We start from the raw sequence: 25,747 nt of genomic DNA, 5'->3' as shown, positions 1-25,747 counted from the left end.
AACCAAAGCGCCTTTGCTCATGTTCCAGCTCCGCACCACAGCCCCTTTGCCGTTGTAGCCAGGCCATAGCTATAGAAAAGTCCGAGCCCACCTTCTGCATCCCCTGCAGAGCCTGCTGGAGAAGCTTCATCTGCTGCTCCTTGGTTGTGTCTTCATCCCTGCTCGCTTTGCCTTGCTCCTGCTTTAGCAGTTCCACCTCGTTGCGGTAGGCGTCCAGCTGCCAGCGCAGACTGTCGTTTTCTTCTTTCAGGGCTTCCACCTGTGACACCAGTGCTGGAGAACAAGGCAGGCAGGGATCAAAAGTCAAAGAATTGGGAGCAAGAAGTCCCCGGGTGCTCTCCCCCAGCGCACACTGACTGTAGTTCCCACTGCCCAGTTACAAATCAACAGTACCAAAACGAATTTCACTCAACCACTGTTTGCGACATCTCTTTAGGAAACAAGCTCCTCTGGACAAAGAGCACCTCTCAGTAGTGAATGCAGTATTTACGTTGGAAGAAAATAAAAAAAAGAAGCAAAAGAACATATTGGGGTGAAATGACCACACTGGCAAGGAAGCAGGTTTCCTAAGCAGAAAAGCTGAAAGACCCTGGGACAGGTTCCACTGGCACCTTCAGCCAGAAGAACGTCTCCATCAAGTCATGGGATGAATCACCTGCATCAGTCTGGTGTCCACGCAGGGCTTCATAAACTCTGGAATGGGATTATATGACATTATGGCTGCAAAGACAGCTTCAGCAGGTTTCAAAACATACCCGTGATGTGGAGGACACAGGCTGACATCCCGTAGCCCTGCTATGAACCTCTGGTACTCGGGCCACGGCCAGAGCAAGTGGAGGTACGTTTGCCTGGGACTCGCACGCTGTGCTCGGAAGACTGGGAAGACAGACAAGACATGCTGCACGGGAAGAGGGTGGGCTTGGGTGGGTTTTGTCTAACGGACTCAGCCAGTAGATAATTCCCAGCCAGTGAGTATACGTTGGACCCCACTCTGCGCAGCTACACATTTCCAAAGGAAGGACAGCGGGCAACATTCAGTAAATCCGAATGGGCTTTCCTCATTTCAGACAATCAAAGTGGATATGAATTAACTCCCTAAAATGGATCTGGACCAAGAAAAAAGGCAGTTTCCAGGGGGAGCCCCTGCTCTTTATGAGGGCAAAGAACTGACAGATTTTGCCTGGTCATTTGGCCATCGGGTCTGCTCTTTGCTGCCACTCCCCACCTGCCCACACAGAGCGGGGCCAGGCAAGGAGATCCTCTAAGCTTCTACTTCAGCTGAAAGAGATTCACACGCAAACATGCCCGTCCTCTGCACTGGCAAGTTTAGGAACAGTGAGGGGGAGGCGGGACCACCGCTGGGGGAGAAAAGCCTTCCAATAACAGCCTACAGTCTCCCTAGCCCAGCCCACGGCAGCGGGAAACGGACCTAAACAGCACTGAAACACTCCTGTAGCCAACGAGAGTTGTGCCTTTTCGCCAGTGAAACGCTCAGTAAGAGCAGGAAGAAGTCGCGGTTTCTGAGACAGTGCGAGCGTCTCTGCAAGGCACCTCGTGAGACAGCGGAGGTGCGTGAATAAGCAGGTGTCTTCCTGCTTGCTTCAGGAAAGGAAATTCAGAAGGAAGAAAAGACAAGATGTTTTTAGCAGAAATGTTTGGAGAAATGGGCCCTTCATAGCTTTCTGAGGCAGAAGACGGCTTAGGGACAAACTCCAGCGCTTAGGACAAACTCAAGGACCCGGCTACTTCTCTTCAGATGACTTAAGCAAAGCATGATGAGCAAGTCAGAACATTTCAAGTCCGGCAAAACAGGCCACAGAAAAATTTTGCTTATATGGGGTCAGGGGTTGGTGGCAGGAGGGCACCTGGAAAATGCTTTGGAGGCATTAAAATGTAAATTCAGCCTGAAGAGAAGGTTGCTATGGCTGCTCCCAAGCCATCACCCAAAGAGAATAAACTGGAAGCAACCTTGGCCAAAGGCTTTTCTAACTCCACTGGGGGCATGTGAGAAACAACTGCTGGAAGCAGCCCTGGAACAGTTCACCAACTGCGGCACACAGCTTCGCCAGCCCGTCACCCCGGAGGGACCGTACGGCCCTCAGCTGTGCAGTGCCAGGGTCACAGCTAGGGCTGTCTGCTGATGCCCTACAGACCGACTCGAGCCTTTTAAGAAACATCAGCAGGAAGAGAGAGAGAATGGGACAGTGAATAAGTAAATAATTCAGAGGGGGACAGAATGGAGAGGCACAAGACCCTAACAGGACCCCAAACCAGGAGAGACTGACCAACCTAGAAAGGACCAAGAGCACATTAGGAGGACTCAATAGCTGGTGTCCCTGGTCCTCCCTGACACCCGAAGGAATCCCAGACAGACTGATGGGATAGAAGCACCTTGGTGCCTGCAACTCAGGGGGTCCCAACAGCAGAAGGACACAGAGCTGCTGGAGCGGGACGAGAGGAGGCCCCAGAGATGCTGGGAGGGCTGGAGCCCCTCTGCTGGGAGGACAGGCTGGGAGAGGTGGGGGGGTTCAGCCCGGAGAAGAGAAGGCTCCGGGAAGACCTCAGAGCCCTTTCCAGTGCCTAAAGGGGCTCCAGGAGAGCTGGGGAGGGACTCTGGGTCAGGGAGGGGAGTGATGGGACGAGGGGGAATGGTTTTACACTGAAAGAGGGGAGATTGAGATGAGGTATTAGGAAGAAATTCTTGGCTGTGAGAGTGGTGAGCCCCTGGCGCAGGGTGCCCCGAGGAGCTGTGGCTGCCCCATCCCTGGAGGTGTTCAAGGCCGGGTTGGACGGGGCTGGGAGCAACCTGGGCTGGGGGGAGGTGTCCCTGCCCGGGGCAGGGGGGTGGAATGAGATGATCCTTAAGGTCTCTTCCAGCTCTAACCATTCTGTGATTCTCTCCACAGCCATGCACCGCTGTGCCGGTGCCATGACCTGCACACGTGGCAGGGAGCTTACAGCTCCTCCACGTACATCTCCATGAACCCCACACCTCTCGCTAGGGACTGTGCTTTGGGTTACCCTGACCATCGCAGGGAGGAGTGACAAACACTGGCTACGGAAACAGGCACCGAGAGGAAAACAACTCCAGACACCTGCAGTTGATTTTGCTCTGCCTGCGGCAATTTTGAGATACAGAACAGTCAGAATGGGGCTCCTGACAGAAACTACTAGAGAGATAATTATTTTGTTTATGAGCTGTAAAAAGTGATTTTACCTGATTCTTCCGTTTCTTTCATCTCTGATGGATCTTCTATTTCTTCATCAGACATTTCCATTTCCTCCTCTCTTCGAATACCCATTAGTTCATCATTATGAATGTTACGAATTTCCTAAGGTTCAGAAAGTAGAGGGGTTTTTTAAATACAGGTTACAAGGAACAGACTGGTTGGATAAAAAGAAGCTGAAATCTAAGTCTGCAAAACCCAACTCTATGATACAAGAAAGGGGAAGTGTTAAAAAAAAATGGCACAGACTACTAGATCAAGGACAATATCTCGCATGAGCCGATCTGTCAATGCTACTGGTATTACTGGTCCATCTCCCTTCTCCTCTTTGCCCCAGGGCCTCGCCTTTCCCGCAGCGGAGTTTCTTGGTGAACCCTCTCCCCGCATCTCCCCTGCTTGAGCTCCACACAATTCTCCTACATTCAGCGCCACCCAACCTCATGACCTCCACCAGGTCACTACCTCACATCTTCTTGCTCGCAGCAGACACCTAGATGAGCAACTCCCTGCCGCCACGGGTTGCCAGCAGTGCCTTCCCTGCCCCGCACACCCAGGGCTGTGCCGCTCTTCCCTTCCCCGATGCCGTCCTGCCCTGCCGCTCCCCCGCTGGGCTTTGACTACGAGTCCATCACTTGACACTACAAATCTCTGTAGCCCCCCTCGAGCCCACTGGGCTCCCCGGCGCAGCAGCAGGCTGCATGGCGGTGGTGTCCCTTGAGCAGGGACACCCCTCAAGGCTGAGAGACCCCTTACCCGGCATCTGATAGCTATAACGAGGTAAGCGACATTTTACAGTAATCCTAAAAGTATATTTTATGCTAGCAACATTTTTGTGTATATATATATATATATATAGATAGACGGAAGAGGGGAGATTTAGATTAAATATCAGGAAGAAACTTTTCACCATGAGGGCGGTGAGCCCCTGGCGCAGGGTGCCCCAAGAAGCTGTGGCTGCCCCATCCCTGGTGGTGTCCAAGGCCAGGCTGGACGGGGCTGGGAGCAACCTGGGCTGGGGGGAGGTGGCCCTGCCCAGGGCAGGGGGGTGGACTCGATGGTCTTCAAGGTCCCTTCCAACCTAAACCACTCTGTGATTCTATGATATGTATCTCCAGCTATAGCTTAATTATTAGAAGTGTAGTAAGTAGTAGAGTGTTTGACCTCTGTCAAATCACTGTTTAATTACCATTCAATTATTGCTTAATCACCATTTGATTACTGTTTAACTATCATTCAAACATCAATTATCACTTGATCATCATTTCATCTTCAATAAAACCCTTTTAGTTAACCCCACAACGATGACTTCTCTTAATTCACCCGTGACAGCACCTCCAGTGCTGACGTCCCCTCCTGACAGACAGAGCCTGGTGGCTTGCTGACCCCTCTCCCTGGCATTTCTTTCTCCTACACCTTCCAAGCACTGGTCTACATGGTGCCTGGTACCACCTCGCCCTGCACCTCTCTTGCCCCGCTGCAGCGTGGCCATACCCACGACCCACAGTGCTGCCCACTCCGTTCCTCCCTGCTCCACACCTCCGTGCGGCTGCACAGCTACGACAACAAAACCTACCTGAGACAGAGGTCACACCAGTTAGACGCGGGAATTGCAAGTACACAGATGAGGCCAGAGATGACCCCGCCACCTCCTGACCCTTATCAATGCTGGTGAAGGTTCCCTCCCCCTGCGCTCAGCCTCTGCCACAGCCACTCTCCCTCCGGCTGCTCAGGATCCTCTCCCCTGTCACAGCCTTGGTCCACATTAGGCATCAGACAGGCACAGCAATGCTACCTCCTACGCTGGTCCCTGAGCCACCCCAGCTCCTGCCTGCGTGTGTCCTTTCTGCCCCGTTCACCGTGTCCAGGCAGAGCCGGCCAACCCAGATGAGGTCCCCTGCCCCGGCCTCTGCCCCGGCCAGCTCACACTGGGCAGAGCCGGAGCTCTGCAGGGACACGTAGCAGCCCGTTTCCAAGGCAAGGGAACACCTAGCTCAGCCTCTCCATCCCCTCTGCCGAGCACGACAAGCAACATTCAGAAAATGACAGTCATTCAAGGAGATGGAGATGCCACGAATACTTCCTAGAGGCTAGCGCAGGCGGCCGAGTGTCCCTACCCAGTGCCAATTTACCCCAACTTCACTTGGATTGTACACCCCAGAAACAACCGCAGGAGAAAAGACATAGCAGATTTGCTTATGAAATAAAGTCAACATCCAGCTCTTTGTAGATTTTACTCTCGTGACCTGAAACTTTCAAAAACTCTGCTTGCCACCACCGAGCACACGTCCACCAGGAGCAACCCATGAGGAAAACGACCACGCTTTCAGCTTGGATGGACAGACACCGTGGGGACAGCCATGGGGAAAGGCAGACTCGAGCACGACAGGCGGCGCTGGCTGCACTTCCAAAGCAACTGCTGCCGCCAGCCCTGGAGACCACCCGTAAAATGGCAGCTGGGTGGAAGATCAGAGGAAAATCTTCCCATCGTCTTTAACTGACTCTGCTCAACAGCTGAAAGGCCAAAGCAGCCTCGAAGCCGGAGACGGCTGCGCAGAGCGGAGCACACGCGGGGCCAGGCTTGGCGGGGTTGCACAGCAGGCTACGCCACGGCCCACCAGCGCCCTGCCTGCGCCCAGGGCAGCCGGCATGGGAGAGGAAAAAGCATCAGAGAAGCCAAATGCTTGAGCGAGCCCCTTCCTAAAGCAGGGCTGGAACTACATGATCTTTAAGGTCCCTTCCAACCTAATCCATTCTATGAGTCTACAATAAGGGAATATGCTGGCTGGTAGCTACCGTAGCATGGTGGCTCACCAGGTCTCAACCTTCCACGGCTTCTCAGTGAGCTGTCTGCAGCTACAGGACCCGCTGGCACTGCCTGGGAAAACCACCTTAAGTCACCATCGATAAAAATAAAACCCTGGCCTGGCCTAACATCTCCCCAACACCCCCCCATTCCCTGAGCTGCCCACCAGGCTCTGGTGCAGTGACCCACAGGATTAAATTCTGCCAAAAGCTGTCCCAAGAAGATGCATCTTGTGGGTCCACCTTCCTTTAAGAGAAGACCCTAAGCTGGGGGAGCCCAGCAGGCGGAGCCCAGCGCAAGTACTCCTGGAAGAGGCCTCACCAGTGGTCTCACAGCCTCTTCCCACCGGGAGAACTTACCTTGGAACAAAAGACAGCTCCAAATGGAGAGAGTGCTCCCACCCCAGTCATCGTAAGCGATCTCAGTAAGCAGGAAAGAGGAGGAGCACTAGGGCTCAAAGCAGAGGCATAATTGGAATCAGACTCTCCACCTGATTTATCAGGTATAAAACAAAACGTCAGCTCCTCCTTTAGCTACAACGTAAGGTTTGACTCAGTGGGACTTGGAAAGAAAGTCCCAGAAGTGCAGTCTCACGGGGAGATCACAGCTGGAAACTTCCTAGGAAGACACAGTCATTTAGAGTTTTCCGACATTGTGGAGGATCGATCATCTCCTTTTTTACCAGAAGACCACCGGCCGGGTATTATCCAACTCTACATGTTTTTTCCAGGTTGCAGCTATGTGACAAGGTGGCCTACATATACCCAACCGAGTGGTGATCACAGATCACCTCTCCACTGGGCCTGTCAACCCTGCCCAGGTTTTACTTCTGATGTTAAATAATCTTAAAGGTGAAAGATGACTTCTGGCTTTGGTGGGATAGACTTGTTTTCCAAGTGTGTAATAAGGATCTACTCTTCTAGTAGAAGATGTCCCCATCCACGGCAGGAGGGTTGGGCTAGATGGTCTTCGAAGGTCCCTCCCAACCCAACCCCTCCTGTGATTCTGCAGGCCTAGGCATAAGCAGTCTGGAAGACAAAACTGGTAAGAAGCCATCCGAAAGTTCCTAACAGAAATAACCTAACAGAACCAAACGGAAAACTTTATCACACTTCTGCTCTGCAGACAAAGTTCAATGTTCTTTATTACTACATCATGAAGGTTAAGAAAGCAAAATCCGTATAGCTCTTACACATGACCTCTTTCTCTATGGAAAGAAGAATAAGTGTACAGTCTCTTTCCAGAAAAGCAATTTCTCCTGTCTATAAATCATGTTCGTCTCTCAAATCTGTCATTTATGCCTTTGCAGATGAGACCTACGGAGAGAGCCTTCATCAGCTACTTGATGCACTTTTTTGTGTTGGTTAATGCTACACATGCATTGGAGTATCAATGCGTCATCGTTTCATTAAAGATTAACGTTGACATACACTAGTAAATAAGGATAATGTACACCACGAACATTTTGCACTAACACCCAAGAGTGCTGGATTAATTACTGTTTCACCAAAAGCAGCCCTGTAAGATCCCTCCTGTATGAGAGTACACAGCGATCTGCTGCTTTCATTCCATGCCCGGGCTGAGACAATCCCACGGCTTTCACAGAAACTAACATCCCTCAGAGAGCAGCAGGTTTCTTTTGAGACACTCATTATTACAGGCTCTGTTAAAAAAAGATGGTATTTTAACACAGTTAAGGCTAACAACCCAGACTAACGTTTTCAGAGGTGGTTTAAGCAAACCTGCTGTTTCACAGTGGGACGAGCCCAGGAGGATCCACGTGGGTCAGACGCGGTGCCTAGCACGGCTCGAGGAAACAGTGATAACTTAAAAAACACCTCTGGAGCGATCACAAGTGATGCTCTGTGAGCCTGGTGCTGTTGCTGAGTCGTAGCTACCTAATGAAATCACTAAACTCATTTAACACTGTAATTTTTCAATACAAGTGCATTGGAAATGGAACATTTTCAAATATTTGTGTGCCATTTCCTCTTCCCTGTTCTAAGCATTTTTAGGAAACAAGCAATGGTGAACGTTGTGGGAAACCTCGGCTGGTCCGAGGATTCAGAATGGGAGTTTAACATTGACCTTGAGCAGATATCCGTGTACCCTTGAAGAGACTGGGGAGTCCTGAGAAGAGCTGAGTAAAAAGATAAGGGTTGGCAAACATCCTGGCTCTGACCAGAGCATGAACAGCGCGTGACCAACAATTGTATTGGCTGGCTGGCGTGTGATGCGAGAGCGTACTGGGCAAAAGTAGAATGGTAGAATATATGCATAGATAAGCACCCGGGTAAAAGGATATAAAAAAGCACTGCTTGTTAAATAAAGAAATTGGATTGCTGCAACTTGATGTTCAGTGTCGTGTCCGTCCCAACAACGACAGAACGTAACTTCTTTCATGTGCCTCAAAATACTGCACGTGGCACAGATGTGCTGCACAGGGGACTTCGGAGCAGCCCAGCCTTCAAACCCCCGAAAGGAATCATTGCACGTGCCTGATGGAGCAGCGCGCTGCAGGGATTTGGGTAGAACAGATGTGCTCTCCAGCTTGGGGAGAGCACTTTTGAGATAGACACCTGAATGTTGCAGAAGAGAGATCTGAGAAGGAGGAGCTGAACAGGATTTCAGCATCGTACTGAGAGAGTAACTGAAGAAGATGCTGTGGTTGAAAGCTAACCCTGCTCTTTATTTGCTACTCTACAGTTGCATATTAGAGCCCTTTTCCCCAGGAATAAGCAAGCACTTCAGAACACACATGTCTATTCCCACTGCCTTCGCCCCAGTGGGTGTCATGAAGTATCTCCAGACTTCCAGCTCTACCTAATCTACGCAGCCAGACACAGGCACACTCCTGCGGGATGGCCGTGTTATAGAAGTACCGACTGCAATCTGCAACTGGGAGCCAGAAAACTGGTCTTCCAGAGAATTACTGGGCAACATCAGGCAAACGCTTCTTTGCTCAGTGCCTCCCCTTTCCCCGTATCTCAAGAGGGTTCATTCCCCACTGGCTGCATGGGGCTCTGGAAAGCCACACAACGAGGTCCAGCAGTCAGCAGCACCCTTTGCTTTCCAAGCACAGGAACTGAAACAAAGAAAAATGAAAATCCAAAGCTATCAGGCAGAGTAGGATTTCTCGCCCAAACCTGACTAATTGGCAGTGTGTGCGGACAAGACCCTCTCGGCTATTGATCCATCTGTCATGGGAACACTCAGACAACGGTGCCAATGCCCAACCGCTTTCCAGTCCCTCAGCCACAGCTGCCATCGTCCACATCCACAGCGCTATTCCCAGCACGGCTTTGCTGAGCGCTGGCAACCCACTGGGCTGGAAACCTCCTCCTTAAGGTTATGCTGAGATGAGAAAGCACCTGATTCACTTTATTTCTGACACAAAAATGACAATATCAGCTCCAAACTATTTTCTGCAGTGAATAAGGAGTATTTCCAAGCACAGCAGCGTCTCCCTGGATTGGGATAAAAGGCAGGTATTTTTCAGAGAAGTTCTTTTCTGCACTTCAGCTCTGGGTCCTACTACTTCAAATAAGTCTTTACTGCCAGTGGTAAAAACAGATTCAAGCTCCACCCTACTTCAAAAGCTTAACGAGCAAGAAAAATACAATTTCTTGCTCTTTCCTTCAAAACTATTCATACCCCAGGGTGACAATCCTTTGGTTACCGCTTTGAGCATTAGCCCTGCCAGGGAAGGGACACAGAAGCGAGACTCCAGGGGAGACGAGCTCTGACCAGGAGACCCACCACGGGGCCCCTCTCGGTAGCCCTCCACGTTCCCAGGAGCACGGCTATCTCCTCCCGCCTTCCTCGGGGCAGACAAACATCAAGACGGGCCCCACTGCCAGCTGCAGCCAAGCAGCGTGACAACCCCGCTACGCAGCTGACAGAAGGCACCATGGATTTTCATCGCAGACTCCAGGACAAACACCTCCCAAACCCACTGCTTTCCCAAGAGACAGCTTTTCTTTACCTTAGTTTTATTTTTTCTGACATTGTGTCTGACTCCTATAAGATTTGATAAGATCAGATAAGGGACTGAGAACTATTCTTCCCCTTGCAGGAAGAGCAGTTTGGTGACATGCCTTCTTCCATCAACCCATCTTTGTCGCCGCCTTTAAATCCTGTATTTCACTAGCAATATCGCTGCATGGGATAAATACACAAATATGAGAACATCCTCCCTCAAGTTTTCCAGACTGTCCAGCTGCAATAATTTCCACCTCTCAAGTCTGTCAATAAAAATGTGATAAAACAGATCTCTGATGATGCTTCGGGTTTGTTGTTGTTTTTTTTTTAACATCTCTCTCGAAATCCCTCTTGCTTTAACATTAAAACCAGCAGAAAACAGATCAGTAATTATTATTATCGTGCACAACTTCAATCAGCATACAGATCTCAATGTACTGCTACTACTAACGTAAATACCAAGAGAAAATGTATTACCTGTAACACAAGAGACGACTGAGTAATTCCCATCTTACACTGTGAATTAAGGTGGTGTCACCCACGCAAGCATTGTGCAAACTTAACATTAATATCCTGACAAGAAAGAGACCGTGCTGGAGGATCTAACACAATAAAAAATTACCAACCTCTGCTTGTTTGCACCACACGCTGATGTTCTTACGCTGAGCTTTCGTGAAATGGTCCCAAGCCTTTTGTTTGGAGGCAGAATGGTACACGGCCACTATCTGCTCGACTGTAGTATCAAATCAGCAGTCAAATCAGGCCACAATATCATCCAGAGAGGGCGAACAAGAGGAGTAAAGGAGTAAAAAAGTGGAATCAGGCAGGTGGTTTGGCTAACCTTTTCTTATAACACTGTACTGTGCTGAAGCTATGCTCAGGAAAGGGACTCAGTGCCTGGAAAGAAAGGCGTGGACTTCGCCAGGCCAGTGTCAAATGCCCACAGAGTAACCATCAACCAGGGAAACGGCATCTGCTCTCAGCTGGAAAAAGGGCAGGCACACGCTGCGCTGAAAAATATTCAAATACGCCGCGCAACGCCGCCTATGAGCGTAACAAGTACACCCAGGTAGCGCTCGCTGTCTAAAATGGGAAGGTTAAGTACAACTGTGAACACCGGCATTTTGGATGCTCCTCTGCCCAGCGGGTGCAGTCCCACGGAAGGGGCCACAGCCCGAGCACAACCGCATCGCGCCCGGGCGGGCTACAGAAAAAGTATTCCGGCACCAGCCGTCAACTTGTTGTGTTCCTGAGATTTATTCCTTCTATTTCTCTAGAAAATTTGCAGAGCTTTTTGGAAATACAAAATGCCTCTTCTGCATGAGAACTCATCCAACAGCAGAAAGCACATCGACCTGATTATTTTTTTTATGTTTGTGATGTTGTAGTAAGTATAATTCTTACAAAACAAAATCAACTCTCTGCTACTTAGATTAACTCAAGAGTGGCGGAGATACCAGTGGGTGTTTTAGAGAGCGGAGTTGTGTGCTACTGCCTATTACTACTTCCTCTGCAGCACTTACTGTGCTTCCCTCTGGATCGCGTGTCCATATTTTTTACCATGAACACAATTAAAAAAAAATAATTTAAACATCAAGTATCAAACAAGTAACAGCCAAAATTATAGAATAAAAACCCAAAAGTTAAGAATGTTCACAGCCCAGCCAAGGGGCTCAAGGGAACTTCATACAACTGCGGAGAAGGTACTCTGAAAGGTACTCTTAGGAGAAAAAAGTGAAAAAAATAATAATATTCAGACTTACTAAAGAAGGGATGTGTAAGAGGCAATGAGTTTGAGGAACTGTTGTAAATCACATCTTGGAACTCATATAACCCGTGCCTCTTCCTTGATTTCATGGTTTAATAAAGCACTGGGATTCGAAAGACCCAGGTTCGAAACGCTGTTTTGCAATAGGTTTTCAGCTGTGACTGAGAACAGGGTGTTGGGAACACTCTGCCGCATCCTACCTTTGGCGAATAAATCCTGTACACTTCGCTGAGGCACCAGATTACCAGGAACTTACCTTGTCTGTGCACAGAAGTGGAGTTGAAAAGATGACAGAACTACTAATAGACTATAATTAAAAGAGGAAAAAAATTAAGAATTCATTGTCTCCTCCCCCCAGATGTGGACTCTTACTCCAGTAACAAGTACCACATGAAGCTTTTGCCAAGTTGATCATACATGCTTATAAATTAACTGTAGCTGCACAGAAGCGATTGCTACTGCTTTTCCTGGAGTCCTTTTAGCGTGGCCACTCCAGACTCTAAAAATTAAGCGTCTTCCCTACAACACCAGACAACCAACATTCACCGCGGAAACACTACTCACACTGAACCAGAATCCCTGAGAGAGCGAGTTTGAATTTCTCTTTAGCTTCTTCCATCTCTTTCTCATGAGCTGCTTTCTCGTTCACCAGTCTGCGAATGTGGCTGTTGGCCGACTGGATCATGGAGTAGAAGTTGTTGGCGGTCCTCCTGTTCACTTCTCCACGCTCTATCCAGGTCAGCAAGGTCTGGATGGCTTCCAAGAACTTTGTGTCATCTGCAGCAAGAAAGCACACCTTTACGTCACAGAAGTAAGCTTTCAGACCCTTCCCCTGGCACTGCTGAACTGCTCTCTTTCGAAGGTCAACTCACTTTGGGTGGCTAATCACAATTCTTGAAAGCGCGGTATTATCTGAATCCAAGGCTATAGAAAGGCTTACAAAGGCAAGTCTAACATCAAGCTGATGGAGCAAACCATCTATTGAGGTGCAACAAGAGGAGGACCAACTGCTAGAAAGCTACTGGAAGACTTCACGTGCCTATTCAGATGTGCTCTTTCGTGGAAGAAAATATCCTCCAGCTCCAAAATAATCAGGCCGCACATGGGTCTTAGGCTTCAAAGGAGGTCTTAGGTCTTACATTAGTCCTTGTAACATGAACAAAAATGGTTTGCAAGAAACTGTTGTACTCAAGTATGGGTTCATTTTTACAAAAAGACAAACAATTCTGAAAAAGAGATGGCCAGAAGAGCTGCTGTGTGCAGGCGGAGGGCTCAGTATGACCAGGCTCTGCAGGGTCTAGATGGCTCCGTCATTTCAGTTCAGCAGGACGACCGCTGCAGAATGCAAATCTCTGCCCCAGCACCTGCGTGGAAGGGCGGCCGTGTCCCGCAGAATGGCTTACCTTTCAGCTTCTCAGCGACAACGCTGCACTCGTGGTCAGAGTAATGGACGACGGGAGGTGGGGAGGGCGGGCGGAAGCGCTCCTCTTCCAGCCTCCTGCGATGGCGCTCCTCTCTCGCCAGCATCCGCTGCTTACATTCCCACTCGTACAGATCATCCCGAGCCTGTGCAAAATCCACATGCAGGCGCCCGGTATCCTTCTTGTCGGTGCTGGAGCCCAGCCTGATGCGATAGCCTGGCAGTGACGACAGCAGTGTTCAGACGGGACAAGTGATGTACCTCAGGCTCCAACCACCCACCAATGCCCGTCTCTCAACCCTACAGAGCCAGCAAGTCTCTGAACAGAAGAGTCTAGTGCACAGAAAGCGATGCTGGAAAAGGAAACATTGTTATGGGGTTTGTGGCTATCTGCCTGCGTTTTGCACATCCCAGGCAAGATCTTACATGGGCTGTTCCTCCTCCAAACCCTGGCAGGCACCGGGTCTCCTCTAAACGTCGGCAGGCACTGGCTCTTGAAGAGCCACTGTTTAATTGCACGTAACCTCTGAGGCTGTGGCTCTACGCCCAGCCTGTTCGCATGGGGAAGGCAGAACCGCCTTGGATTCTTCCCCACTTTCACAAACTCCAGAAGTTGGGGATGGGAAGGGGGGAATGAGGAATCAGAGGTGAGGCACGGCAAAGAGGGCAGCAGATGGATGGCCGCAATCTTTGGAATAGCCCCCGTCATCCCGTGGGAGCGGGGATAAGGTCAGCAAACACGCACGCCCACCATGTGGGAACTCTTCTCACCACCAGGAAAGTTTGCGGGACTCCTTTTCTGGATGCACAAACATGCCAGAAGGCTCTCCTCTGTGGTTAAGAAAAGCACAGGTGGGATGTAGGGGAGAAAATCCAAACTACAGAGAGACTTCGTACAAAGAACAAACTCGGGAATAACACTTGTGTGCGGAGGACACTGATGACTGCACATAACCATGGGTTTGGGCAGGAGGAACTACAAGCAGAGAACGCCTGCAGCTAAAGAGGCTGTATTGGCTATGTAGAAGGGGTAACCACAGAGTAACAGCTCTCCCTAAGGGGGCATTGCAAATCTAACTCAACTGAACGGGCTCTGGAATGAGACACGATGCTTACAATCAGTCAAAACAGACTGCAGAGAAGTTTCCATTATTTTAAACAGCAAAGAGCATTTCCCTCGCTTATCTCGACTATCTCATCTCTCTGAAGATAATACGGCCTGTGGAGGCAGTGCCCTGGTTTGGTAATATATGGAAAGAATGAATTTGGAAGGGATTTTAGCATGGAAATAGAGAGTATTACTGTATTTTTCTAGAATGGTAAAGAGTCAGGCTGCTCAGGGCAAATGCAACGAGCAGAGCAAAGGCGGGCTTGGCTGGGAACGCACAATCTGGCAGCCACACAGCGCCTGTGAACACCAGCCGTGAGGTCTCTGTCCTCCCCAAAACAAACCTCTGCAAACCCCACGGGCGCAGACCCGGGGCTCCCTAGGCAAAAGCAGCCCAGGTGCTTCAGCTCTGATGAACGACAGGGAAGAAAATATTGATGAGAGTCAAGCACACCATCCAATTAATTGAGAGCAACTGCAAATTTTGATAGGACCCTTAAGCATTATCTACAGAATCATCCAGACATCTATCCAGGTAGGATGGGGATGGGCTCTGATTATACCTCACCCCAATATTCCGCAGAGGTTTGCAGTACCCAAAGTGACAAAGCATTGCTATGTTTCTATCAGGAGCTGGTTTCAAGTATTTAAGCAGAAATGCAATAGCAGCAGAAAAAGAGGTGAAGTGACACAACATTAGACAAATCTTCCAATTGCAACAAAGCCTATCGTTACAGCTATAAAGAAGTCATTACATCTCCGTCCCCGAATTTACGCTGCTAGCCGGGAGAGAAACGCACTTACCAGAAAGATAAAGCGCCTTGTCCACCATGAACTCCTCAGCAAAGCGGATATGACAGAAATTCTTCTTACTCTTCCGAATAGCTATGACTTCCCCGCACTGTTCAAACACTTCCATAATGATCTGCTCCGTTCCGTTTTCCGGCAATCCTCCAACAAACACTGTCTTACACCCTGGGGGCCTCTCTCTTGTTGCTGGAGGGGGAAGATCTGAAGAGAGCAAGACAGAGAAAGCAGACCAGCTTAGTTTTTGGTTTGTCAGCACACGTTCCTTTCATCTGCCCACCTCTCCTGCGAGACGACGGTACCTTCCTGGCGCCCTTCAAACACACACCTTGCTACGCTGCGTTCGACTTTACCGAGCAGTCACCTCTAGCACTGCTGAGGTGCTCTCCGAGAATAAGCACATTTACCAGTCTGTTTGCAAACAAAAGATCTCAGGAGGCTGAAGCCCTCCAAACACTCCCCGGCGCAACAAAGGCTCGCTGAGCTCCTGTCGCAGAACACGAGCAGCCCCACCACCTCAAAACTTTATCACAGGAGGTGCTACACCACAAGGACAGCTTAAAGGACTGTCCTAACGTAAAGAAAATGTAGAAAACACATACAGAGAATCACTAAGGGCAAAAAGCAGTCTGTAAAGGGCACAAAAGTATTAATGCTGAGGGAAGGTCCTGAATCAAATTTAGACTAAAAAGATATTATGGGAGGAAGAGATGAAGGAAATAGGTAGAGCCAAGAGGTGTAGAAGGAATTAATGCTGGGGTTTTTTTTAACTTGTATGGCTAAAATGAACCACAGAACATAAAAGCAGGCTGAAAGTTAAGTCTGGTTTGCCAGATGCAGGCTGCCGAGTACACTCACGTACCCTCCTCCAACGCTGCGGCACACAAAGGAGAGCGCGTGAGACTGCTGTGACTTGGAGAAGTGCTTCTCCAGCACCCAACTCATTTCCACGCTCAGGTGCCCACCAGGCAAGTGCAGTGAGACCCTCCCAGCTCAGTACGTGAAGGCTGAGAAGGATTAGGTGCTTGTTGCCTGGTGTTCCTTAATATTTGGAAAATCCTAAATGAATTTCAGTGCCAAGATCCACCGTCCCTGGTTAAGTTCACAGAATTACACCACTTACATATTTATTTAACAAAATAGTTGCACTACATTCTTTTAATTCTTTGGCTTATTTCCAGCAAAGTTCTTCCAAAAGCAATTACGAGGATTATTTTCTTCTTGTTTGGAAACAGCTCCTTTTGGTTCCCACATCGAGCCTGACCACTGACCCCCTATAGCCTTATGAAACAACATCCTTAACCTTCTTTTCGGTACACCCCAGACCTTCTGCGCCAAAAGCTCCTTCTAACATCCTACTCCTACTTCACAAGAAGAGAAGCACCCGGGCAGGAGCTCGCTCAGTCCAGTACCAGTTTGTACCCAGGGCCTCCCCTGAGAGGTTCCCCTCTCAGGATAACACTGACCACAACTGCTAGTTTTTCCCTGAAAACCAAGTGTAACCCCCTTTCCAGTACACCTTCATAACCTTGTCAAATGTTCCCTCTGTCTACTTTGCTATCAGTATCAATTTTTCTAGGAAACTTCCTAAATTACCTGATCCCATCTCAACAGCAATCTCCCCAGTCCAACATTTGTATTGAACACAGTTTTGCAAAGACCTTATCTCAGACCAGAAGATACACGTTAGGTCTGTAATACATACATGAAACACAAGACAACAGCTGTAACAGAGGGTGCTGAACCCAGACTATCTGCATTTTGCAAAAAAAATACGTTTTTAACCCTTTAGCAAAGTAACAGGAATAGGAGTTTGTCCTGGTTTGAGCAACACAGGACTAATTTCTCTTTCAGTAATTTTACTTTGCAGTAAAGTCTCTTCTAATGTTTGGGAAAACTGTACTTTTAGAAGACTCCAATGTCTGAACTGGTGAAAATATTGACTTTACAGCCAGCGATGGGGTGCGGGTTTCAGGGTCTCGGTGTTTCCGAGCTCGCCGGGTGCGGGGATGAGGAGGAGCGAGATGTGGGCGCTCGGCCCACGCTGCCCAACAGGGTTAGTTCATACCGTGAACGGCCCATTCCGTATCAATCAGAACGTTCGCTGAGGAGTTCTCTCTCCCCCGTGACGGCTGCCGCCATGAGAACTCCTCGCCCCGGTGCCGCAGCCCGGAGCCCTTCCCTTCCTCCCGCAGCCGCAGCGCTCGCAGGGTCCCCCATGGGCTGTCACTGCTGGGAGCGCCCGGCTCCTACCGATGGAACGGGCTGGGGGTAATCCCTGGGGATTTATATTGGCATCCGGATCAATATTGGCTCTTTAGTGTTATTAATGTTAATTATCTGGTCTTATTCTATGAAATCTGTTTATATTTCAGCCCTCAGGTTTCCTTGTTTTTTCCCAATTCCCCTTCCCGGGTATGGAGGTGTCATGGGGTGAGAGAATAATTCTCTAAACAATAAATTGTTGTAGGTTCCTCAAACCATAACAGAGTTCTTCTCTTCTAATGTTTTCTGCTAGATTGGCTCAGAGGAAGAGAAATTTCCCCCCCTGGCAAATATCCCTGAGAGATATTTGCCAGGAATTAACATTTCAGACTGCATCCATTCGCAGGGCCACACTGAAGGAGGGATTAAAGCAGCAGGAGAACCAGAAGAGGACAAAAGTCCCGAGGAAACAGGACCGAGCACATCTCCCACAGCCGAGGACAGAACCGCACAGGTCTGGATGAAGCCAAGAGCCAATTTGTTACAAAAAGGAGAGAGAAAAGGTCTTCAAAGCAGAGAAACCGCCACTGGAAGCGATCCGCAGCACCAAGAAACGCCGGCAGCCCCGACAGACGGGAAAGGGAGAGTACGGAGAGTACACACACGGGAGAAGGGGCGCAGGAGGAGATGTGCCAGGAGCACCCGGAGGGAGATCAGTTTATGCAGCACAGTCAGACTTTCGGCCAAAAAACCACCGTGACTGTGGCTAGAAGAAATCTGGGAGGAACACGTGCCTCAAAAGCAGCGTCTGAGTATTTCTGTGACGGTTACTTGTTTGCAAGCATGGAGAGATGCACGATTTTATTACAGGTTCAGAGGCCAGGAAGGGACTAACAGTGCATCTTCCCTCTAACACAGCACTCAAAATTCTTGAACTGGCTTGTCAACAAGTATTTAATTTAAAAAAAAAAAAAAAAAAAACCAACCCAACACACACACAAAAAAAAAAAGCAAACTGTTTCCAGGACAGTAAGACAGGTTTTCTTCTGGGGACAGTGAACTAAGAGATAAATAATAAGACTGAGCATTGCAAGGGTTTTATTTAAAACGCTGGGCACGCGAGCACCCGACTCCCGCTGCCGGGAGCGCCCCAGGCTCGGGGGCCATCTGCTGGCACCTTCTATTGAATTATATATAGACACGCAGTTACGAACATCTCCCGCAACTTCTCCACATAACAAAAGTGTCTTACTTCCAGTGAAGAGTGCTGCTTCTGAAAAAAAAAGAAAATAAATAAGTCCTTGTTTTTTCATTGGTAATTTCAAGACTGTCCTGTGCTGACAGAGACGCACAGACCTCTGCGGGGACCCGACAGCACGGCTGGGCCGTGCAGGCACTGCAGGGAGAAGCATGCTTTGATGGCACTTACATTCCGACCTTCCCCAGCTTGTAATTCCTGCCCATTTTATACTTGAGAATTTCTCATCAGCGCTTTATGGGGTGGAATGCTTCTCACCCTCTGCTCGTCTGGCGGTAAGCACAGCTCACAGGATCCGACTTCTTCTTCTCTGAAGATAACAAGCTGAGCAAAGCCCTGTTTGCCAGCAGAGCTCTGGCCAGTAGGACACAGAGGTCTTGGGAACACCGAGCCCCAGGGAGCGACTGTTGCCAAGTTGCCGGCGTTAACGCGAGACCTGCTGCCTGGCTCTGCCGTACGCCGCAGAGAGCGGATGAGGGGACCATGACTCTGTGCAGCTCCTGCGGATCCCACTAAGTGTGGATCGAGTCAGGGGTGTCCTGCTCCATTCGCCAGGGGACAAAAAGGCCATCAAAGCTGTTAACTCATTTCCCAAGTCTGTCTGGCAAGTACACCTTGTGCGGAGGGACCCAGTCGCACAAAATTGACCATCGGAAGTCCCATCTCAACCTGAGGAGGGACTTCTCTCCTGTGGGGGCGGCAGAGCACTGGCACAGCTGCCCAGAGAGGGGGGGAGTCTCCCACTCTGGAGCCATTCCAAACCCGCCTGGAGGTGTCCTGTGCCACTGCTGGAGGTGCCCCTGCTCTGGTGGGGGGTGGGACTGGGGGAGCTCCAGAGGGCCCTTCCAGCCCTCACCACTCTGGGATTCTGTGAGACATAGTGAAAAAAGAATACCGTGGATAAAATCAGAAATTACTTGGACAACAAAGCGCTTAAGGAGAAGATTTGGATAACACTAGAAATATACTTTAAAGTTCTAAAATACATCACGCTGTGAAGAACTCTGTGACTATATCAAGTTTCTCAGATAAAAGCTGAAGAACAACTGTATTGATAATGATACTGCAAATGACAAGTCAATACATTTCACCAGGTAGTTCTTAAGCCAATAAGAAGTGACACTTGAAATCCATGGGGCAGTAATTTGTAAGTATTAAGGATGTTGGAGAACAGCTAGCACCAAAACAAATAATCTCGATGGAGCAACCACGAGCTGATCCCCTTTAATTAAAACGAAACGCTAAAAAGGCAATGTTTTTGCTGTGGGTTTTGTAACTGAAGAGGCTTTTATTTCATAGCAACAACTTTAAGAAATTAAAGGAACTGCTCTGAAAAGTTCTAAGGACTTGAATGTACTTGAAGCTCCCAATAAATGAACTGGAACCTGTATGTCAAAATGGGGGGGGGGGGTGAAGCCTAACTGGGTGAGTAATCACTTCAAAACAGACTTCAGAAATACACATATAGAGCCTACAAGAAACAGGGAAGGAACTGATTACCATAGAAACGTTTAAGCTTGAAGCAGAAAGTGGGGGCAAAGTAAGATTTGAACAACAACCAAAAAAAAGTAGTCAAGACAATATAGAAACTTTTAATGGAAATTAATACAAGTACCAAGAAGTCACTCAGCCAGAAAAATCCCAAAGTCTAAAACAAAGACCTGGAACAGAATGGACGCTAAGTACGTAACCGATAATGTCTGTTCTAACAGCAATGGCTAAAGATATCCTCCAAAGCCAGGAAATTAGATCCCCTCCTTATCTCTACCCCATCTACATTTTGTTGGCTATTTCACACCTTTCCTCTCTCCCCGCACAGGCCCAGCCAACGGATGGGTAATGATGTTTCTTCCCCCTCTGGCTTTTATAATACAAGTGAGGAGAAAGGGTCAGTCAGCTAGTTCGAAGGAGATCCTCGTTTCTTGCTACAGCCCGGTGAGCCCTGACTGTCCGTTTCTTCAATTTTTCTGTCCTATTTCCAACTGCCTCTGCTCTCCTGCCACCACATTCCACAAAACCCAGAGCACGGGCCATACTGGCTGATCCTCCCACCCCTTACCTCCGAGAGCTCACAGTCTTGAAGCCTTAAATAACACATGCAAGAATCCCACCATGAAGTTCAAATATCCAGGGACTGGAACGCTTTCTCCCCCAATCCTTATCAATTTAACAACTCAAAAGGCTATTTACTGAAATGGCTTTTCTGATTGCTCCGTCACCTGCCTGCCAGCATCTAGTCCAGGGGGACTCCCCCCAGAGCCGCGATCTCCAGGCAATGGAATGGCTCTTCTCTCATATACAATTTTTTTCTTTTTATGTGTATATACACACACACACACACGCACGCACACAGGTATTCCTATATAGACAGACAGAAACAGGAAAAAACATAAACAGAGAGTTACGTGGGTTAGGTGGGAAGAGAGTGCAGCTTTTGCAGTGAATGATCTCCTTCACAGCAGGCATGTCCGGAGGGATGGGAGGTGGGACGATCCCCAAGCCTGGCATCATGGGGTTGATCGGAGGGATTCCAGTCATCATCCCAAGAGCAGGATCAAAATCTAAATGGGGGAGAGAATAAGGCAGTCAGGTAGTGGTTTGGACTCGTACCGTAACTGTTTGTTCAGACAGCAAATGGAGTACTCTCCCCACATGTGTCAGTGAAAATTCGCTGAATAAGCAGCAACAGAGAGGGAACATCGTAATACAACTCACCAGATAGATTTGTGCCCTTAGAACAACTTTAAAAAACTGTTCTATTGTCGATTACCTCAGCCAAATAGATTTTCTCTGTTCAAATAAACTACTTCCTTTTCCACTCTGCGGACACCATCTCCCCTCTAGTGTCAAGCCCTTCCCCAGCAAGTACTACATTGGCCGTATAAAGAAATCTGTGCCATATGGAAACAGTGTAAAACCCAACCTGGTCCAAGTTCCATTAAGCACTTCAGTAGTGCAGACAGCCTGTGACACAGGGTTAAGGGCATCACCTGGCAAAGCAGACAAGTGTACCTACTCCAGCAGCTGAGGATGTGCCAGAATAGTTCTGGGTAAAAGGCACAGAAGCGTTTAAGCACACACCTCACCGCACACCTTACCCCGCTTAGCTCGTCTCTAGGCTTTGGCTAGCACTCTGACTATACCTAAGTAGCACATTACTTTGATTTTGCTCTTAGATTTGCCTCCAATGTCAAATAAAACTAAACAGAGCTGTCAAAGGAGGGGTATTTGATCTGTTCAGAAGTTGCGAACCGTGGGGAAGCAATACCTGCAGGCAACCAAAATGGCAACAGCATGTTCAGATGGCTCACTGGGAAGGTTCACGAGTTGAGAATGTCAGCAGCTAAGCTGTAAGGACAACCAGTACCATCAGGGCCAGCTGGTACTACTGGGATGAGATCTCAGGAAGAACCACCACTACTATCCCCTTCCAGTCCCTAAAGGGGCTACAGGAGAGCTGGGGAGGGACTCTGGGTCAGGGAGGGGAGCGATGGGATGAGGGGGAACATGTTTACACTGAAAGAAAGTAGATTTAGATGAGATATGAGGAAGAAATTCTTTCTTGTGTGGGCGGTGAGCCCCCGGCGCAGGGTGCCCCGAGGAGCTGTGGCTGCCCCATCCCTGGGGGTGTTCAAGGCCGGGTTGGACAGGGCTGGGAGCAACCTGGGCTGGGGGGAGGTGGCCCTGCCCAGGGAAGGGGGTGGCACTGGGGGGGGCTTTAAGGTGCCTTCCAACCCAAACCATTCCAGGATTCTGTGATTCTCTCTGCAGCAACAGCTCTGAAGACCTCGGCAATCCCAAAATATCACAGGACACTACCACAGAAGACGCAATCCTGAGCGCTTCAGAGCTTCTGAACCTGGCTGCCTCTTTCAGCTGTAGACGCATAAAATTAATTTTGCAAGGCACAGACAAAAGTTACAAATAGGCAGAAGCGAGTGGTGCAGAGGCAGCACTCTCCTTTGATCCTAAGCTGGCAGAGTTTCAGATGTTATTCATCTCCCTAAGGCAGGACAATATTTTTTGTACGCCTCTCCTCACAGCCACTACTTACAGTAACCCTGATGAAAGAATCTTTTGCTGCCCAGATTGGATGTTTGAGTTTGGTAGTTGAATGCTGGTTTCCATTGTATTTTGAAATATTTTACCTGGGGCTACACTTCTACACAGCTTATGCACGTTGTTTTCCTGGCTGAACCTGCATTTCCTTCCACTGGGTGCGAGTGTTGCTGTTCGTTTTACGTCACGCAGGAACAGTCACAGTAAAAGCACAGATCTGAGGCAAATCCTCTGCCATGAAACAGGCGTTTCAGAGGAAGGCACAAGAAATCCTCCTGTAGCCAACTGCGAAATATGGATGTAGGGATACGCGTGAATTGTATCCTTATGAGGTATGTCCGTTGGTCCGTGGCCAGCTATGACACCTAGCTTGGAAAGCGTGACATTGAAGTTACAGTTTAAATATTAAAATTCTGCATCAGATTTCAGAGATGATACTGTCAAAGATATCAGGCAGACAGCATTGTTTTCAGCTAAATAGCTTTTTCGCTTGCCTTGAAACAAATATTTAAAAATGATGCAAGTCTATCCTTAGCCAGACCCCATTCCACAGCACAGGCGGCCTTACTGCTCCCTGTGACGGTGCTACACGACTCCCTGAAACACACTGCGCACATGTTCCCAGAGGAAATGGGCTGTAGGGAAGGCCAAGGGCTGGCCTGAGTGATGGAGGCTACACCTGAGCAACTGCTGTGTCGGGGCACAGAGCCTTCGGAGCTGGGGCTTGGCTCACAGGCTCGGAGCAGGGAAGAGAGGATGAGGAGAGGCTACTCCATCCCAGATCTCCGCAGTTTCAATTCCCGTATCGCTGCATTGAGGTCTGAGATGAAGGTCACCTCGTGGATGGCTGTGACCTTCAGTGACAAAACTGACTGAAGATGTGAGGTGGCTGCAGAAAAATTGCAGGACTTGGTGCTGAGCAAGTAACATCCCCACCCAACCTGCGACAAAGGTATGGCACCGGAGGCAAACTGAAGCGCAACAAGCGCGGGATAGACCCTTTCCTGAAGGGCTGAAGGATGCTCACCAAAACCAGCATCCTGGCCTTACCAACGCATCTTCCGGATTTCCTAGGTTTAGGCTGGGATGCTCATTACTTCCTTCCCTTACGGCAACATCTCTGCCAGTAAACTCAATCCCAGCTGTGAAGCATTAGACCAGTCCCACAAACACTGGTCTGGGCCAGCCAGCCCGTGGCATGCCGCAGGTACCGCAGCAGGCCCTCAAGTACTCCTCCAAGCAGCACAGAAGCAACCCCAGGACACTGGCTCTCCACAGCCTGTGCCCTGCGACGCACAGCCTTGGTACCCTCCTGTTAAAAGCACTCTTGAGATGGTAAAGAAACTCTTCATCTCCCTAGAGCTGTACCCCAAAATGCCAGCGGGGAGCGATCTGGACCTTGCCCACTGCTGCCTATCAAGAGCAACTGGAAGGAAGAGGAATAGCCAAAGCTCTCACTGCTGAGACAGCACGGGGGACGGGAGATATGGAGCAACAGTGATCTGCTGGAAACGCAGAGACTGTTCAAAACGTCCATGTGTTAGAGTCCAAGATGCCACCCGTCTCTCCAGCATGGTTTGATACAGGTATGACCTCAGTGCTGGTGGCAAGCGGGGCAAAACAGGGTGCGTCTCAGCCACCTCCCCACCATCCTTGGCAGGGTGGTGGCTGTTCTTGCCACAGCCCTACAGCCAGAGGTGCCGGGGGTCACCCTGGACTGTCTGCCACGTGTCAAGGACAGGCGAGCGAACCCACTGTTACAACTTTTGCCAGCCTCTAAATTCAAGCCCTTCACATTTTATAATTATCCACACCAACGAGAGCAGTCTCACCTTGTCCTGGTAATCTGTTACTGCCTCAAGGTTAGCTGACGGCAACGGGCACGGACGCCAATCAGAGAAAATCCTTAATGCGGGTAACAGAAGAGCTTGGGGAACCCGAGGGAGGAGAAAGCCAAGACGGGTGTTTCTCTGACTTACAGCTTTATAAAAGCGCGAATGAATACAATTATCAGAAGCAAAAGAACGAGCAGGGTAATGAACCATCACGTTATACTGAAAAGTAGAAAGTGTGTATGCAAGGGCAAACAGGGCCCGTGGTTGTCGGATTTGTGGTGAACCCCACTTTATTGCTCAACCAGTAGTGTCCAAGACAACTCTCCGGCTTGCGCAGAGACCCGCTGCTTCTGTTAAGGAGCTGAGCCCATGGTGACAGGCCAGCATCCAAAAGGCTTAAGAAGCAGATCCGGAAAAGCCAGTCTCCATTTTTTAAAAACAAAAAAAGAAGGAAAAAAAAGTCCTCAAGGACACTAAAGAGTTCAAAAGCAGCAGGCTGGCCGGTACTTTTTGCTGGAAGCTGTGATAACTTTTTTTATGCAAAGCTGGCAGTAGCTGGATGGAGTGAGAGGTGCTGTGCATTCATTTTAGACATTGAGGTCCTCTTAAAGCATCTCACAACTATACACTTTACTTCATCTGTAGGAACAGAAATTGGCTGGTAAATTCTCAAGCGTTTTTGAGATGTTTTTACTGTGACGTGAAACTTTAGTCCCACCTAGCTGTCAGCAAAAATCAAGCCCAAAGCCCATCAAGCTTCCATGATCTCTCAACTTTCATAGATACTATAAGTACAACTGGTCTGAACTTCAGACCATCGCTGTGCTTGGGAACGGATCCATATTCACCAGAGCACCCTGCTCTCCTGCAGCCACATCAGAAAAAAATATTCTGCTCCTTCTAAAACATTCCGAGTTGTTTGTGTTGGGTGCAGACCTCCTGATCAAAAAAAAAAGGATCAAACCCAGCATCACTCAGAAGCCTTGCCCCACTCTTACAGCAGGGAACGAGACTGGCTTCAAACTTGTGTGCTCTCCTAGGGCAGACTTCCATCCATTTTTACCTGACAGAAGCATGTGAGCAGGAGAATGACTTGGGAACACTCCCCCTACAACAAAGACAAGTGTGAAACAAGGCCTGGGGGCCAGAAGACTACAGACTGCATGCAAAACTTACGGCGACTCAAGTGATTCTGTTAGTTAAATATAGTATCAGCTGCACAGCAAACTATCTGCTCAATGCCACAGGAGCAGAAATAGGATTGTAGAGTGCTGCC

General features: G+C 49.0%; 1 protein-coding gene across 2 annotated transcripts in view; it reads right to left on the bottom strand.

Moving 5' to 3' along the window:
• The window catches only part of ENOX2 (ecto-NOX disulfide-thiol exchanger 2), a gene marked incomplete at its 5' end in the record, with an annotated part of 61,560 nt that overhangs the window by 13,853 nt on the left and 21,960 nt on the right, over positions 1-25,747 (bottom strand). For both annotated transcript variants that reach the window (XM_082488145.1, XM_082488146.1), the window contains 7 exons: positions 92-273; positions 3,218-3,332; positions 10,638-10,744; positions 12,344-12,556; positions 13,183-13,416; positions 15,112-15,318; positions 20,983-21,138. In XM_082488145.1, coding sequence (XP_082344271.1) covers positions 92-273; positions 3,218-3,332; positions 10,638-10,744; positions 12,344-12,556; positions 13,183-13,416; positions 15,112-15,318; positions 20,983-21,138 — 1,214 coding nt within the window. The remainder of the gene's footprint in view (positions 1-91; positions 274-3,217; positions 3,333-10,637; positions 10,745-12,343; positions 12,557-13,182; positions 13,417-15,111; positions 15,319-20,982; positions 21,139-25,747) is intronic.

This window comes from Vanellus vanellus (genome assembly GCF_965231255.1).
Source record: "Vanellus vanellus genome assembly, chromosome: 10".
NCBI classification, from domain to species: domain Eukaryota; kingdom Metazoa; phylum Chordata; class Aves; order Charadriiformes; family Charadriidae; genus Vanellus; species Vanellus vanellus.
The sequence above is the reverse complement of the archived record's forward strand: the minus strand, read 5'-3'. Positions and strand labels throughout refer to the sequence as shown.